This window comes from Leuresthes tenuis, unplaced genomic scaffold (genome assembly GCF_036924035.1).
Source record: "Leuresthes tenuis unplaced genomic scaffold, fLeuTen1.0.hap1 SCAF_4, whole genome shotgun sequence".
NCBI lineage: Eukaryota > Metazoa > Chordata > Actinopteri > Atheriniformes > Atherinopsidae > Leuresthes > Leuresthes tenuis.
In genome coordinates, this window is record NW_027325358.1 from 3806753 (window position 1) to 3825090 (window position 18338).

At 42.6% G+C, this 18338-nt stretch overlaps 1 protein-coding gene across 7 annotated transcripts in view; it reads right to left on the reverse strand.

Annotated features, from left to right (window-relative positions):
- The window catches only part of rptor (regulatory associated protein of MTOR, complex 1), a 195466-nt gene extending 179268 nt beyond the window's left edge, over positions 1-16198 (reverse strand). For all 7 annotated transcript variants that reach the window (XM_072384159.1, XM_072384158.1, XM_072384156.1 and 4 more), the window contains exons 1-2: positions 16077-16198; positions 13601-13775 (exon numbers count right to left, since the gene is read on the reverse strand). In XM_072384159.1, coding sequence (XP_072240260.1) covers positions 13601-13768 — 168 coding nt within the window. In that variant the 5' untranslated portion in view covers positions 13769-13775; positions 16077-16198. The remainder of the gene's footprint in view (positions 1-13600; positions 13776-16076) is intronic.
- Between the last annotated feature and the right edge of the window lie 2140 nt (positions 16199-18338).

Genomic DNA, 18338 nt, shown 5'->3' on the forward strand with positions numbered 1-18338 from the left:
AGAACCACGGCACCCCCGAGAGAACGAAGTGAGCAAAAGGAAAAACAACTATTGATCCGTGAGTAATGTGACAAGTCCTGACGCACTGGATCAGGCAGCGCCGGCGTCCCACAGAGCAAATCAAACATTGAACTAGCGGCAAGTCATCACTGCTTCTTTCCTGTCAACACTTCTGAAATACTTCAGACATCCAGTCATGTCGCAGCAGACATCCAGCTCTAATGAGCCCAAACTCAGAAATCAGCTGCATGAACTCCTCTGATAACAACTGTTATTAACCAAGACCGCAGTGTGTTCAGCGGATGTTTCGGTCAGTGGAGTTTCCCTTCAGCCGCTCGAGCACATTTAGCAACTTATTCACATGTATTTGTAACTGTCCCAAAAAATAAACTCTTATTTGGCCTTGAGTCGACATCTATGCAGAACATCGACCTCTGCAGTCTTAATGCAAACATAAACACAATGAGGCTGCAACGATTAGTCGACAAAGATCGATAACATAATTAGCCGCCGACGTTTTTAATTGTCGATAATTGTCGGTTACGTCATCACACGTCTTTTTCACGCTGTCGAGCTGAACATCATTTTTCGTACGGAGTGAGTCATCTCACTTCCTACCTATCTCTGCTTAGAGACGCATGCGCGTTACGGTAAATAACAGCGTCTGTAGAAACAGTGAAATGGCTGCGGCTGAATTATCGTCCTCTCGTCCAAAAGTGTCCAGGTTCTGGGAGCATTTCACCCTCAACACCCAGAAAAAAATAGATTACCTGCAAGTTTTGTAAAGCTGACCTCACTTCTGTCATGCATGAACATTTGAAGAGGAAGCAGGTTGGAGCTCTGGGAGACTCACTATAGAAAGATATTTAGCTAGTTAGCGTAGCCTGCTAGCTATAAATAAGCGGAGCTGTCTTTGGATTTTAACATTAAAGTGCAACATTAAAATTGTATCATTCAGCTTCACAGTCCAAAGTTACAACCAGGCTGTATTCTTCTTCACTTGGTTTCTTTTTGGTATTGATTTGACTCTTGGTGCATTACTGTTAGCACTCTTATTAGCATTTTCAGCTAATGTTAAAAGTCAAGATGAAAAGTGGCTTGAAGTTTTTAATTAGTAATTAACCGATTAGTCATTAATCGTTTCAATAATCGATGACTAGTCGACTATTTAGTCGTTAGTTGCAGCCCTAAAACACACATGGTCTACATTAGCTTTTCTTCTCCTGCTACAATCCCGACAAAACATCAACAAAGTACCATCGTGATCATAAAATGGTGGAGTCTCTTCTGTGAGTAAAGGAAAAATAAGAAAAGGTCGTGAATGTGAGTCAAACTGGAGGAAAATTAAGACTTTCTGTAACTTTTTATGTAATCATGTGTAATTAATACACATATCAATGCAGCCAAACAGTACATTAGCATTTTATTGGCTGTATGCAGGATGCTTCTGTCCAGAAACCTCGAAATAATCCACTCATCAGGACATCTGTTTCAGCCTCTTTGTGAATTAAAGGCAGGTAGTGTAACACTGCGTGTCGTCTTGGCTTCAATAAGTCGTAGGTCAGCTATCGGGGGGGTTTTCTCCACAGATCGGAGCCTTTTCATGCAGCTCCTTCGATGCTGTACTTCTAAAATCAGGTCAAATCAAAGGTTGTGGGTTTTTTGCTGTTCTCCATCCACTCGATTGAAAAATATCCGCATGTAGTTCGAAGTAACTATGTCTGATCGACACTTATTTCCTGGAGGCAGGATCATTACGACCCGATAGTTTGCTCACACATAACACTGATATGTAGGTCATGGAGATACTGACGGGTGACCTTTTACAGGTAGAGTCAGATACTGTAAAGCAGAGCCACAGAGTGTGAGCCTCGGCTTATGTGACATCCCACGGCTGAACAGGGTGAGGAGGGCTGTTGGTGTGAAACTAATTAAGGCACCTGGTGGGCGTTTTTCCACCCACTGAGTAAAAGGTCAGTGTGCTAGTGGAACTCAGCAGGACTAGACTTGACATGTACATGCATCCTGACACACATATACACGCCGCTTTGAATCAGTCACCTGATCTGTTCGCGCCTTGCCCTTTTCCTGCCTGCATGGCGGACGTCATGAACCCACCGTCATGACTGGAAAGTTCTGTGGAAGTTTTCTCTGCATTGCTACACGACTGCAGTCACTTAATGCTACAGTTACTGTGGAAAAACTCAAGTAAAGATTCAGAATCAGATTTCTGCTGCAGCTGTTGCGTGTTAGCATGCTAACAAACATGCTAGCAAACATACGCAGAATAAAACAATGATTTTAACCGAAAAAAACCTCTGAATTTAAACTGTAAGAGTTTCAGTCCATAAACAGAATAGGAACATGCAGATCATTGTGTCTCCGATGCTACGTGAGCCAGTAGAGGGCGCTCTAACATCTGCTTGAGCCATAAATGATTGACGAAGCGCGACACCGATTCAGAAGTGCCTAAAACCTCAATAACACCAACGGCCCCTCGACACCGGCCTCAGTTAAGAATATTTCTGGTCAATCTCTGTCGTGGACTTAGAAAGATCCAGGGTCAGCCTTTCCATCTCTGCCTCCAACCAGGCAGCGTGGGACGGCTGCCACTGCGACCAACCCAGCGTTTCTCAACTCCGGTCCTCATGACCCACCGCCCTGCATGTTTTGGATGTTTCCCTCCTCCACCACAACCGATTCAAATGATTGGCTCCTTATCAGGCCTCTGCAGAGCTTGATGATGAGCTGATCATTTGAATCAGGCGTGGAGGTCATGAGAAACACTGGACTAACCTAACTATTTAAGTTAGGTTGCCATCCCCGGTGAGATTACCTCCCACAGGGCCTCTGGCGGTGCTTTTGGCAACAGTTTGTTCCCTTTTCTGCTGTTTGGAACTGGTTCGGTTTTCCAGAGTCACACCTGGAACAAATCGCGGTCTATTGGACGGTTTGTTCAAAGGTTATTTCAGCGAACAGCAGCAGCATCACTAATTTATTTCAGCATCCCAGCTCAGGAGGGAGAAATGTCCCTCACAGATGCTAAAGACCGCCACCAGCTACAAGGCATTTTCAGAGTGTCCGTATGACAAGAAGGGAACCCGGTGGGAGGGGATTATGAAGGCAGCCTCCAAAGACACGTTGGACATTTATACCGTGGAAAAGCCGGGGTTTATCCACACATTAAAAGCTCTGGACTCCAGGTAGGTGCTACCAAGCCTTGCAGAAACACAGGAAAATACATTCTCTGTTCACAGAAAGATTATTTTCAGTGATGAAGTAGCTCAAGTAGCTCAAATTAACTAAAAGGTTAGAGTTCAACGACCCCAACTGGGCGGTTTATCCGCTAACATACGAGCAGGTTCGATCCTTCTCGATGAGCTCAGCAAAACATCTGTGCCAACAAGCTGAGAAAAGACTCGACTGGGAAGCCTGAGCTCAGGTTTAAAGCGTGCGAATGCAAGAAAAATGTGCAAGTTAATGAAAAGCAGCCAAGGCATCGCAATGTTATCACACCGGCGTTAATCATGATTACAACTAAGTGACTCAGCACAGCGAGACAATTAAAATCCTATCAAAAACAGCCCTGATTGCATTATTTGTTTCCATGCAGCATCTGACGCAGGTCATTTATAACACATCTGATGCTCATTTACATGAGAATAACGCAGATAAATGTGGATAAAACGCGGCATTTGGGTATGACGTCGCACAGATGCGCTCCTCATTATTCTCCCTGATTTATCTGCAGACAAAGACAACACAAACAAGTGTTTCTTCATCAGCCAGGTCTGGTTAGATGTGCTTGGTAAACCTTCCCGGCTTCAGGCGATGAATCGCTCTACCCTGGGGGAGACTGTCAGGCCTGAGGCTCTGGTGATAAAGTGGTGTGTTGTAACCATTTAAATGAACAGACATTAATGAGTGAAGACAAATAAACTCAATTAAAAGCCGGACCTGTTAACAAATAAAAACTCTGGGCATCACAGTGTCGTCATGCTGCTGTCGTGCAGTTTGGTTTTATCACTCCACTTCGGATGGAAGTTTGTTCGGCTGCTGCATAACGAACTCATCCAGAGATCCGAGGTATCCGAGCACGTCTTTCACGATAAAAGCCCCGCACACAAGACTGGTTGCTACCAATTAAATCTACAAGGGATTTAAATACGAAAGCCTGAAGGAAACATGAATATTTGCCATTTTGTACATTCAGAACAAACTTCAACTCCACGGCGTCACCTTTTGGCCCCTTTTTTTTTTTAAACAACTTGCACGAGAGAAAGCCTTTAAAATGCACTGATAATCAATTATATTAATGTAATAACCATAATTGTGTTAAAAGAAAGCACAGCGGGAGCTTAAAAGGCAGCGATAAGAATGCGAAAAGGCTCAAAGAACGACCAAAGCACCTTCTGACCCACAACAAGCGGCTGCTTTATTGGATGTAAATTTACCATTTAGGACTAATCTGAGAGGAAAGCCTAAACAAAATTAGATTTTCAGACCTATACTGGAACTCATGGATTTCCAATAAGCTCATGAACTCTTCTCCTGAAAGAGGAAGGCAGAGAAATAAAAAGCATGTGCTTTCCAACAGCTTCCTTTATGCAGCCGAGATGAAACAAAAAGTGACCGAACAGCAGAGAAACACAATTAATTGTACATAAAAGCATCTCAGCTGTGCGTGTAAGTCCTCCCGGTTCAGGCACATGCATTAAAATTGGATGCCGACCCCCCCTCTCATTAATAACTGCACGGGACTCCCGGGGGCTGTCGAGCATTTTCCCTCAACGCCCTTTAACGACTCCCACAGCCTTCAGCACCACTCGCCTCACAGATCAATGGTTCTGATTAATCCATTTGGAAAGTGGGCAGTAAATGAAGGTTATTAAAAAGGTGACGAGCATCAATCTCATCGAAGCGCTCTTTGGCGGAAACAAGTCAAACGCTGCTTTGTGGAGCTGAAAATCCATAAAAAGGCCAAAAACTGCCAAAGATGTGCGTTATCTGCAGCTAATTAATTAAAAACTGCTGAAAAGAAGGGATGAAGGCTGCGTACGAGCAGATAAGATCAGGATTTGATATTTAGAACAAAATAGATATGAAATAAATCATTAAATAAACCCTGACAGAAAGAAAGCATCTAAGAATATGAAAAAACAGCATCGATATCGTCCAATAAGGACAAGTTAATAAAATAAACCTGCTGTATTTGACTCTTAAAATTGATATCGTCCAATTAGGACAAGTTAATAAACTAAACCTGCTGTATTTGACTCTTAAAATTGATATCGTCCAATCAGGACAAGTTAATAAACTAAACCTGCTGTATTTGACTCTTAAAATTGATATCGTCCAATTAGGACAAGTTAATAAACTAAACCTGCTGTATTTGACTCTTAAAATTGATATCGTCCAATTAGGACAAATTAATAAACTAAACCTGCTGTATTTGACTCTTAAAATTGATATCGTCCAATTAGGACAAGTTAATAAACTAAACCTGCTGTATTTGACTCTTAAAATTGATATCGTCCAATTAGGATAAGTTAATAAACTAAACCTGCTGTATTTGACTCTTAAAATTGATATCGTCCAATTAGGACAAGTTAATAAACTAAACCTGCTGTATTTGACTCTTAAAATTGATATCGTCCAATTAGGACAAGTTAATAAACTAAACCTGCTGTATTTGACTCTTAAAATTGATATCGTCCAATTAGGACAAGTTAATAAACTAAACCTGCTGTATTTGACTCTTAAAATTGATATCGTCCAATTAGGACAAGTTAATAAACTAAACCTGCTGTATTTGACTCTTAAAATTGATATCGTCCAATTAGGACAAGTTAATAAACTAAACCTGCTGTATTTGACTCTTAAAATTGATATCGTCCAATTAGGACAAGTTAATAAAATAAACCTGCTGTATTTGGCTCTTAAAATTGATATCGTCCAATTAGGACAAATTAATAAACTAAACCTGCTGTATTTGGCTCTTAAAATTGATATCGTCCAATTAGGACAAGTTAATAAAATAAACCTGCTGTATTTGACTCTTAAAATTGATATCGTCCAATTAGGACAAGTTAATAAACTAAACCTGCTGTATTTGACTCTTAAAATTGATATCGTCCAATTAGGACAAGTTAATAAACTAAACCTGCTGTATTTGACTCTTAAAATTGATATCGTCCAATCAGGACAAATTAATAAACTAAACCTGCTGTATTTGACTCTTAAAATTGATATCGTCCAATTAGGACAAGTTAATAAACTAAACCTGCTGTATTTGACTCTTAAAATTGATATCGTCCAATTAGGACAAATTAATAAACTAAACCTGCTGTATTTGGCTCTTAAAATTGATATCGTCCAATTAGGACAAGTTAATAAAATAAACCTGCTGTATTTGACTCTTAAAATTGATATTGTCCAATTAGGACAAGTTAATAAACTAAACCTGCTGTATTTGACTCTTAAAATTGATATCGTCCAATTAGGACAAATTAATAAACTAAACCTGCTGTATTTGACTCTTAAAATTGATATCGTCCAATCAGGACAGATTAATAAAATAAACCTGCTGTATTTGACTCTTAAAATTGATATCGTCCAATCAGGACAAGTTAACAAAATAAACCTGCTGTATTTGACTCTTAAAATTGATATCGTCCAATCAGGACAAGTTAATAAACTAAACCTGCTGTATTTGACTCTTAAAATTGATATCGTCCAATCAGGACAAATTAATAAACTAAACCTGCTGTATTTGACTCTTAAAATTGATATCGTCCAATCAGGACAAGTTAATAAACTAAACCTGCTGTATTTGACTCTTAAAATTGATATCGTCCAATTAGGACAAGTTAATAAACTAAACCTGCTGTATTTGACTCTTAAAATTGATATCGTCCAATCAGGACAAATTAATAAACTAAACCTGCTGTATTTGACTCTTAAAATTGATATCGTCCAATTAGGACAAATTAATAAACTAAACCTGCTGTATTTGACTCTTAAAATTGATATCGTCTAATTAGGACAAGTTAATAAACTAAACCTGCTGTATTTGACTCTTAAAATTGATATCGTCCAATTAGGACAAATTAATAAACTAAACCTGCTGTATTTGACTCTTAAAATTGATATCGTCCAATTAGGACAAGTTAATAAACTAAACCTGCTGTATTTGACTCTTAAAATTGATATCGTCCAATTAGGACAAATTAATAAACTAAACCTGCTGTATTTGACTCTTAAAATTGATATCGTCCAATTAGGACAAGTTAATAAACTAAACCTGCTGTATTTGACTCTTAAAATTGATATCGTCCAATTAGGACAAGTTAATAAACTAAACCTGCTGTATTTGACTCTTAAAATTGATATCGTCCAATCAGGACAAGTTAATAAACTAAACCTGCTGTATTTGACTCTTAAAATTGATATCGTCCAATTAGGACAAGTTAATAAACTAAACCTGCTGTATTTGACTCTTAAAATTGATATCGTCCAATTAGGACAAATTAATAAACTAAACCTGCTGCATTTGACTCTTAAAATTGATATCGTCCAATTAGGACAAGTTAATAAACTAAACCTGCTGTATTTGACTCTTAAAATTGATATCGTCCAATTAGGACAAGTTAATAAACTAAACCTGCTGTATTTGACTCTTAAAATTGATATCGTCCAATCAGGACAAGTTAATAAACTAAACCTGCTGTATTTGACTCTTAAAATTGATATCGTCCAATTAGGACAAATTAATAAACTAAACCTGCTGTATTTGACTCTTAAAATTGATATCGTCCAATTAGGACAAGTTAATAAACTAAACCTGCTGTATTTGACTCTTAAAATTGATATCGTCCAATTAGGACAAGTTAATAAACTAAACCTGCTGTATTTGACTCTTAAAATTGATATCGTCCAATTAGGACAAATTAATAAACTAAACCTGCTGCATTTGACTCTTAAAATTGATATCGTCCAATTAGGACAAGTTAATAAACTAAACCTGCTGTATTTGACTCTTAAAATTGATATCGTCCAATTAGGACAAGTTAATAAACTAAACCTGCTGTATTTGACTCTTAAAATTGATATCGTCCAATTAGGACAAGTTAATAAACTAAACCTGCTGTATTTGACTCTTAAAATTGATATCGTCCAATTAGGACAAATTAATAAACTAAACCTGCTGCATTTGACTCTTAAAATTGATATCGTCCAATTAGGACAAGTTAATAAACTAAACCTGCTGTATTTGACTCTTAAAATTGATATCGTCCAATTAGGACAAATTAATAAACTAAACCTGCTGTATTTGACTCTTAAAATTGATATCGTCCAATTAGGACAAGTTAATAAACTAAACCTGCTGTATTTGACTCTTAAACTGACCTGTGAGCATCTAACCCTGACCTTTGGCCTGTATTCGCAGATGTCAGATCCACAGATCGATGAGTGAATGACTTGCTTGTGTACGAGCTCAGCAGACACAAAGGATCGACTGTAAGCGCTCAAACTCTTCATAATCCAAGTAGGGACAGACGGCTCGCTGTTCTGATGGGTAATGAAGGAGGCAACCACCGCCACACTCAATAAAAGCAAGTATTAAGCCCTCACATCAGTGATTTTTGGATATGTGAGGCCAAGGATCACAGGAAGTTCACAGTGGAGGTGGAGGAGTGCTTCCTTCCTGGCTCCCCACCCTCCAGCGAGGTTCCCCGAGGCTTCAAAGCGTTTCGTCATCCCTCACATTCACCACCACGGGCGCTTGCCTTTGATCGGGCAGGGTGTGGCGAGAATCAAACCGCCTTTTATCCTCGGGGCGACCACACTTCCAAGAGCTGGAACTGGGGAGAAAGTGGAGGTCAGGGACTGGGTCTCCACCCGTCCAGGCACCCAGATCCCTTCCATTCTCCATCCTGAGGCAACATCTCACATCACTAATGAAGCCCACAAACGGATGGACCAGTTGGAGAAGTTGGATCGATCGAGGATCATTCGATTATCAGACCCTAAGATTGTTACCTGGGTAACATTTTGGGAACCTCCAAGACAAGAAGACTCAGTTTGTACATGATGCTGATGATTGTTAATGTTGATTTATTTACTTGTTGTTCCCAGAGTTTCTAAAAGCAGAATGGGAGGCAGAGCCTTCAGTTATCAGGCCCCTAAAAGCAGAATGGGAGGCAGAGCCTTCAGTTATCAGGCCCCTAAAAGCAGAATGAGAGGCAGAGCCTTCAGTTATCAGGCCCCTAAAAGCAGAATGGGAGGCAGAGCCTTCAGTTATCAGGCCCCTAAAAGCAGAATGGGAGGCAGAGCCTTCAGTTATCAGGCCCCTAAAAGCAGAATGGGAGGCAGAGCCTTCAGTTATCAGGCCCCTAAAAGCAGAATGGGAGGCAGAGCCTTCAGTTATCAGGCCCCTAAAAGCAGAATGGGAGGCAGAGCCTTCAGTTATCAGGCCCCTAAAAGCAGAATGGGAGGCAGAGCCTTCAGTTATCAGGCCCCTAAAAGCAGAATGGGAGGCAGAGCCTTCAGTTATCAGGCTCCTAAAAGCAGAATGGGAGGCAGAGCCTTCAGTTATCAGGCCCCTAAAAGCAGAATGGGAGGCAGAGCCTTCAGTTATCAGGCCCCTAAAAGCAGAATGGGAGGCAGAGCCTTCAGTTATCAGGCCCCTAAAAGCAGAATGGGAGGCAGAGCCTTCAGTTATCAGGCCCTAAAAGCAGAATGGGAGGCAGAGCCTTCAGTTATCAGGCCCCTAAAAGCAGAATGGGAGGCAGAGCCTTCAGTTATCAGGCCCCTAAAAGCAGAATGGCAGGCAGAGCCTTCAGTTATCAGGCCCCTAAAAGCAGAATGGGAGGCAGAGCCTTCAGTTATCAGGCCCCTAAAAGCAGAATGGGAGGCAGAGCCTTCAGTTATCAGGCCCCTAAAAGCAGAATGGCAGGCAGAGCCTTCAGTTATCAGGCCCCTAAAAGTAGAATGGGAGGCAGAGCCTTCAGTTATCAGGCCCCTAAAAGCAGAATGGGAGGCAGAGCCTTCAGTTATCAGGCCCCTCTCTTGTGGAATAAGCTGCCAGTAAATGTCCAGGAAGCAGACACCCTTTCCACTTTTAAGATTAGGCTTAAAACTTTCCTTTCTGATAAAGCTTATAGTTAGGGATGGCTCAGGTGAGCCTGAAACATCCCATAGTTAAGCTGCTATAGGCTTAGACTGCTGGGGGACCTCATCTGTCACACCTTTCCTCACTTTTTCCTCCTGTTTAATTTCTCAGAAGATTTTATGTCCATGTGACATTATTGTGGTTATTAACTTGTGTTTCCCTGTTCCAGCAGGTATCCTTTGAATGGTGTTATGGTGTTTTTCCCCCCTCTTTTCCCTCTTTTCTGTCTTCTCAAACCCCAGCTGGTCGAGGCGGATGGACACCCTTCCTGGTTCTGGTTCTGCCAGAGGTTTCTTCCTGGTTCTGGTTCTGCCAGAGGTTTCTTCCTGGTTCTGGTTCTGCCAGAGGTTTCTTCCTGGTTCTGGTTCTGCCAGAGGTTTCTTCCTGAGTCTGGTTCTGCCAGAGGTTTCTTCCTGGTTCTGGTTCTGCCAGAGGTTTCTTCCTGTTAAAGGGAGTCGTTCCTTTCCACAGTCCCTCAGGCTCAGGACGGGAGATTGGACTGAAGACAAGTTTCGATCTGTTGGTTTCCTTAGCTCGGATATTATTTTTGAATTGGCTCCATATGAATTAATTGGATCATGATTACAATGAATTGAATTCCAATTCCCCCCCCCCCCCCCCCCCCCCCCCCCGCATCATTACAGATGAAAGTCTCAGAGTGACCTGAGCTGTTGGTCCAGAACGCTCACATATGCCACCGTGGCGGCATATTTACACCAGGAAGGAGATTTATCTCTGAACACCCTCAGCCCACTTTCACACATCTACAAGCTGCTTTAACAATTCAACAAGTGTTATTTACAACAATGTTTGTATGAAGGCAACGATTAGAAACACAGAACGTCGTGGAGCTGAATCACAGCTGAAATTAAACTGAGACAAAAAGGTTCCCTGCTGATGAATGTTTCTGTTTCTGCTGCAGTGAAGAAACTCCAGACTCAGAGGGTCTCCATGATGAGATGAACTGGATTACAGCTACAGTTGGGTTCTGCTCCTTATCTGAGGGTAATTATCCTTGGATATATGGCGGTGAATGAATGGAATCACTGGCACAAAGCATGTCATACCCCGGTACGATAGGTGGCGCTGTCCCCATTTCAGCTATCGCTAATAGAGCCACTTCCTGTTGACGTCTTCACCGCCAACAGCAACAAACTCAGGCATTCAGAAAGATGGCGAACGCAGTGTTTTTAATCGAATTGAATTGTATAAAATCGTATCGAATCGTTGGCTAAATATTGTATCGTGAGATTAGCGTATCGTGAGATTAGCGTATCGTATCGCGAGATTAGCGTATCGTACGATTAGCGTATCGTGAGATTAGCGTATTGTGAGATTAGCGTATCGTGATATTAGCGTATCGTATCGTGAGATTAGCGTATCGTATGATTAGCGTATCATGAGATTAGCGTATCGTGAGATTAGTGTATCGCATCTTGAGATTAGCGGATCGTATCGTGAGATTAGCGGATCGTATCGTATCGTGAGATTAGCGGATCGTATCGTGAGATTAGCGGATCGTATCGTGAGATTAGCGGATCGTGAGATTAGCGTATCGTATCGTGAGATTAGCGTATCGCTACAGCTCTGTTCACAGGTCTTACAGCTGTCCAGGGTTCAGCCAAAGAGAACCTGAGTTTCACCACCTGCTGAACATACATAAACAGCTGCACCTGCAGCTGAGCTGAAGTTCAGGTAAATGACTCTGAGGGGAACATTACGTGTGATCTGTGGACGGTATTCTGATGGACTTCATCTGGCTGTAAAAAGGGGTTCAGACAGAATTAAAGAAAACTGTCTGCGGTTATATTTCCATCTGAGGACGCATCTTCAAGTTAAATCGTAACTGTGAGGCCAACAAAGATTCCCAGCTCCGAGTCAGTCGCACTAATTCATTGGAAGTCACTGAAACCCGTGTGAAGTCATTACAAACCTAATTCCATTCATTAACTCGGTGTCCAGCTGGCTGCAGGTCTGACAGCTCTAATAAGGGATTTAATCTGACCTCTCCAAACTGCAAATGACACCAAAAACATTCCCCTGCAAACCTTCCTGATCAGCAGGCAAATGATATTTGACCTTTGACCCCGCCGTGCAACACACACGGCGCTCACACCGGTTATCTGAAGGCTGCCATCATGATTGCTTTCAGCTGGTGCAGCGACTGTTAACACGAACCATAAATACTCAACCCAATACAGGTCACTGGTCGATGGTAACGAGCAGATCTCCAGCCTCCCCCTCCTCTGAATCTGTGAGATCTTACAGCCGGGTGCTTTTCACACATCAACTCACTCCATATTCAGACAAAAGCAGACAAAACAACGGGGCGTTAAGGGTGTGAAGGGCAGAAAAATTAACTAAATCCAACTAAATAAGCTGTTGCAATGAATTTTTCAGAAAGAAAGATCGACTTTGAACAAACGCCTTTCAAATCCATCAGTTTGCAATTAACTTGGTTCCAGCCAGGAGCTCAATCAAAGCCGAAATCTTCCTGCACGAGAGCAAAAAGCTGTAATTAGTCCAGCTCTCCGAGTGCAGAGCCGTGAAGACTTCACACAGGTTTACAAATGCAGGTCTGCGGCCTCAGAGCGCCCTGAGCAATGAAAAATGTAACAGTAGATTTAACACGACTTTCTGATAGGAATGCCAATTCCAGTCAGCCTTTATTACCTCTTTTAAATCAATAGCACCCCCACATTTAACAATGTCTTCATCTCCCTGCAGCTCCACACTTTAATTCAGCTCGTGCCTTAACAGCGGCCAAGTCTTACGCTTCCATTTGGGGGGATTTCTACAATAGATGGGGAGTTTGTGAGGGTTTTATATGAGTCTGCAGCCGAGGGGCAGTGAAATAATCAGGTTGGATCAGAAGACAACTTTAAACGCTGCGTGGACACGTGAGGGAAAGCTTTGAGCCTCCAAACGCAGCGCCAGGTGCCTCCAGCAGGATGAAACGGATCGTCATCATAATGTAGATGCAGGAAAGCGATGATTTCCCGCCATGGCCTGTATCTGCACAGAGGTTTTACTCTTTAATGAGTAGAAATTTAGAGAAATGCGACTGTGAAAAGGTGTCTGAGGCTTTGAAAAGGTCCAGAGAATTAGAGCTGAAGATGTCAGGATCCTGCGTGCACTGCGAGCTGAATGTAAGGGCGTGGCGTGGTGCTCTGTCCAAAGACAGCGTGATAACAGCCGGGTGATTAGGGTGCTGGACTTTGCTGCTGTGAGTGTACCAACATGTGTCAAACATTTGCTTTCAGCTTGGTGCAACAGCCTATTCGATCGCTGTAATGAAATGCTAAAAGTTTACATGTTTTCTGACTCCCGGAAACGATTAAATGCAGCTGGCTGAAAGATGATGCATTCATGAACGTGGGAGACATCTGCTCTGCAGCTGAGGTGCTGTGGACAAAACAAGCCTACCCTGTCCTTCATCCTCCAGCTCTGTGCCAAGGCCTTGGAGCCCTCGATCTTCTCCAAGTGCCTCTTCTTCATGAAGGCCAAAGGAAGCTTCCAGTCATTCATGTCAGCCTCCTCTTCCTCAGCGACACCCACGACCGGTGAATGCAGCAAGTCCACGTCCATTTTCATCAGGGCCCTGTGAGGGACAGCAGCAGAGATTTCATGAGTTTGTGGGGGGGGGGGGGGTAACACTGAAAAGCACTGTGAACATCTCAGAAACATAACCATAAAAAACAGCAACTGAGATTTCCTAAAAGATCCAAACTAAGGATCAAAATAACCACAAAATTACTGAGTAAGTTTAAGGATTCTTTTCTAAATGGATGTCCCCCCTTTTGTTCTTTTAAATAATCATCACTTGGAGGAGTTCCCCGTCACGCTGTGCGCTAAAAATAAACCATCAGACGGACGGGAAGGCATTGTGCAACTCAGCCAGACCCAAAATCACTGAGCAGCAGTTCCTTAAATGAGAAAATCACAACAAAACCGAACGAAACGTCCACAAAACAGAAGCTTAATGAGGTTCTTCACTTCCCTTTCAAATGAAAATCAATTCCAAAGCAAAATAACTACTTTTGACTACGTTTTCAGACCCAAAACCAGCAGTTTACATGGTAGAAATTAAGCAAACATGTCTGTATGTGAGCAGAGAAAACACCGACTGCACCGGGGAAATCAAAGGAAATCAATTCCAAAGCAAAATAACTACTTTTTACTACGTTTTCAGACCCAAAACCAGCAGTTTACATGGTAGAAATTAAGCAAACATGTCTGTATGTGAGCAGAGAAAACACCGACTGCACCGGGGAAATCAAAGGAAATCAATTCCAAAGCAAAATAACTACTTTTTGCTACGTTTTCAGACATAAAACCAGCAGTTTACATGGTAGAAATTAAGCAAACATGTCTGTATGTGAGCAGAGAAAACACCGACTGCACCGGGAAATCAAAGGAAATCAATTCCAAAGCAAAATAACTACTTTTTGCTACGTTTTCAGACATAAAACCAGCAGTTTACATGGTAGAAATGAAGCAAACATGTCTGTATGTGAGCAGAGAAAACACAAAGGCTTCACGTGTGAAAGACAAAAAGCTCTAAAATAACTCCGTCAGTGGAGTTTGGAACAGAAAGCAGGAGGAGTTTTAAATATGTCAACAAGACCGTGTTTCTGAGGAGTTTTCATTTATGCTGGCAGGCCGGCGACATTACGCCCCGACGGCTGTTAAATCTGCTTCATTCCTCCTGCCATCAGGCCAATAAATGTTATTTATTCAGTTCATTCTTTCTTTCTATCTGGAAAGGTTAGATTTAAGACATTAATTCCCCTCCGGCATTAAAAATACCCGAATCTTAACTTCTAATAACGGAGCAACTGCACTGGAACGAGCATCTCTTGGTATGGAAACCCTTGAATGCACCGTTGGATTGGACCCAACTCAGAGGAGGTGATGCGTCTTATGTATTCCTAACACTGACCTAAAAGGTACATAAAGTGAATCTAATCATAAAAAACATCTGCTGTGGTGAAGGTTGCGGCTTGCTGCTGCATCTTTGTTCCTCATCTACGGTCATGAGATTCGGGGGGGTGACTGAAATGAGTTCCTGAGCTGAAGCATCAGGAGGAAGGTTGGAGTGGAGCCGCTGCTTCTTGGATTTGCTCCTGGGCTCCGAGGCAGACCCTGAACTCCACTGATGGATCATATAGTCCTTCTGACCTGGAAACATCACCGTCAGGACCCCGGAGGAGAGTTTCCCTCCTGGACCTCAGATAAACTGATGATAATGGATGAATTAATCAACCAGTAAACTTTAACGACCGCTTATTTAACTCATTATTAATTACTGCATCAGAAAGCTAATTTCTTTCTATGCCAGAAAAACAGACTTTCACACAGTTCAGTGGCTCCATGTTCAACTCAGACCAACTCCAGCTCACACAGAGCACCCTGCACTTCACGTGAGGATGGTTAAGTTTCAGGCTCTGCTGTGAAATCTGCATGAATGAAAAACCACAACAAGTGAAACTCACTCACATCTGGATTCCTCTAAGCCAGCACTTTACAACTACAGTCCAGCTGTTTTTTACTCTGCTACACCTGAATAATGTCACGGGCCACAGCTGCTGGGCTTCCTGTGAGCTCGCACTCATGATAGCATGGCCTTGCTCTTTAAACTTTGCCACACAAAAGCTGGCGAGCAGTCAGAAAATGAGGCGTCCAGTTAGCTTCGTGCTAGCCGAGCTAACGCGGCTAATTTGACAGCTGCTCTCCTCCAAAGTGGCTCTGACCGTCAGCTGCTAAACTGCATCACATGCCGGGGTTATTTAAAGCTCTTTCCACGCAGATTGCGAAAGTACACGCGCGGGCAGATACGTGAGACCGAGCAGATGTGCAGAAATGGCGCTGTGTGGCGGTAGCAAAGCGTGCAGATGCGAACCTTGGTGCGGCGGGACTATCAACCCGGGCTGGGGAGGCTCTCCGTCTCCGGACGATGACAGACACGGTCGCACAAATAATCCTGGTCAGAAAATTGTAGGGCAGCGTCCACAGCCGGTAGAGCAGATCAAACCCGTCAAAAGCAAGCTGGACGGGTGCGTGTTTGCAGGGGAATCTGCGGCTCCTCTCCCCACGGCTCTTCGCTATGGGAAGGGGCTGGAGACGAGGCCCATCTTCACACGGACAGTCTGCCACAGCCACACGAGGCGCCGGCCACTCTTATGGATGACGGGGGTCCGGTGGTCCTCTCCCACAAACCAGCGACCCTGGGGGCTGATTTGGTGCGATGCTTTTCGCGGTAATCACGCACAATCCCGAGTATTTCTCCAAAGAGGCACTTCTTCAGCACTTCTGCAAGGGCGCAGCCATCTTGAGTTGGACCCAGAATGCACCGTTGGGGCGGCGAAGCTGCCGTGAAACGTCACCACTGTTGTTCCCGTCACACACCAAAACATAAACACACACACACGCACGGTTATGTGAACCGCACGCGCAGCAAACACACTGCAATTCATATCAGATGTCTCAGCCAGATGAAATATGACTTTAGTTACATTTAGGTGTAAAAAACACCCACATGTGTGCGCGTTTTACATGTCTGTGCCCCACATAAATACCTCCTGTGGTAAATACACCCGCTTTTTTTAAATCTGAGGCTTTGCATATGAGGACAGGAAATAATTCTGATAATCTCACTACTTTTTAGAATAAGATAGCTTCAAATTAAATGTAAAAGATAGATTCAAAAGCTTGAAGAAGCAACTTTAGCACCGGTTGTTTTCCTCGATGATGTTATCAGATTCTGGTTCTGGAGGAATTTAGGCCCAGTCAGTCAGGCTGAGGTCTGGACTCTGACTGGACCATTGCAACACCTTGATTCTTTTCTTTTTCACACATTCTGCTGTAGATCTGCTGCTGTGTTTGGGATCTTTGTCCTGTTGATGAGCCAGTTTCAGCCCAGCTTTAGCTGTGGGACAGATGGCCTCACATTTGACTCTAGAATACTTTGGTATCCAGAGGAGTTCATGGTGGACTCAATGACTGTAAGGTGCCCAGGTCCTGTGGCTGCAGAACCAGCCCAGATCATCAGCCCTCCACCACCGTGCTTGACAGCTGGTATGAGGTGTTTGTGCTGATAAGCTGTGTTTGGTTTCCTCCAAACGTGCTGCTGTGCATTAGGACCAAACATCTCCACTTTGCTCTGGTCTGTCCAAAGGACATTGTTCCAGAAGTCTTGGGCTTTGTTCAGATGCAGCTTTGCAAACCTAAGCTGTGCTGCCATGTTCTTTTTAGAGAGAAGAGGCTTTCTCCTGCAGCCCTTCCAAACAAGCCATCCTTGTTCAGTCTTTTTCTAACTGTGCTGTCATGACCTTTAACCTTTAACATGCTAACTGAGGCCTGTAGAGTCTGAGATGTAGCTCTGGGCTTTTTCACCTTGGGGTGACCTTTAACCTTTAACATGCTAACTGAGGCCTGTAGAGTCTGAGATGTAGCTCTGGGCTTTTTCACCTCGGGGTGAACTTGCTGGGACGTCCACTCCTGGGAAGATTGACAGCTGTCCTGAATGTTTTCCACTTGTGAATAATCTTTCTCTCTGTAGAATGATGGACTCCAGATAGTCTGGAAATGGCCTTATAACCCTTCCCAGACTGATGGGCAGCAACAGCTGCTTCTCTGAGATCATTGCTGATGTCTTTCCTCCTTGGCATCATGTTAACACACACCTGAAAACTGACAGGAGCTCACAGTTTTTCACACTGCTTCTGTATTTTGGCCTCATTTTTGTTCAATAAAAGATGTGATGTGTTCTTAAGAACTGTTTATTTTTAATTTTGTCCTGATGAATAGAACCTTAAGCTGTACTTTCTTCCTTTTGTACAACTAAAGATGTGATCCATTTAATGAGTCTTAGCTCACGAGCCCAATTTGACACCAGTGTTGATCAAGAAACCCTTTGCATTTGTTTTATTCATGTTGAGTTCATTGCTGCTCCCTGTTGTATGTGTTGTGCATCATTAAACTGCTACAACACTGTGCTGCAGTGTTATAAATAATTTAGACCATAATAAAACCAAACTAGAAAATTCTCTAATTCGCTGCAGACAAAGGGGACATTTTTTGTTGCTAATATATACAAAAATGATATCAGTTGAATTTTACACCTGAAAACAGTCTGAAAACATATTGTTTGTCATGTGATGTT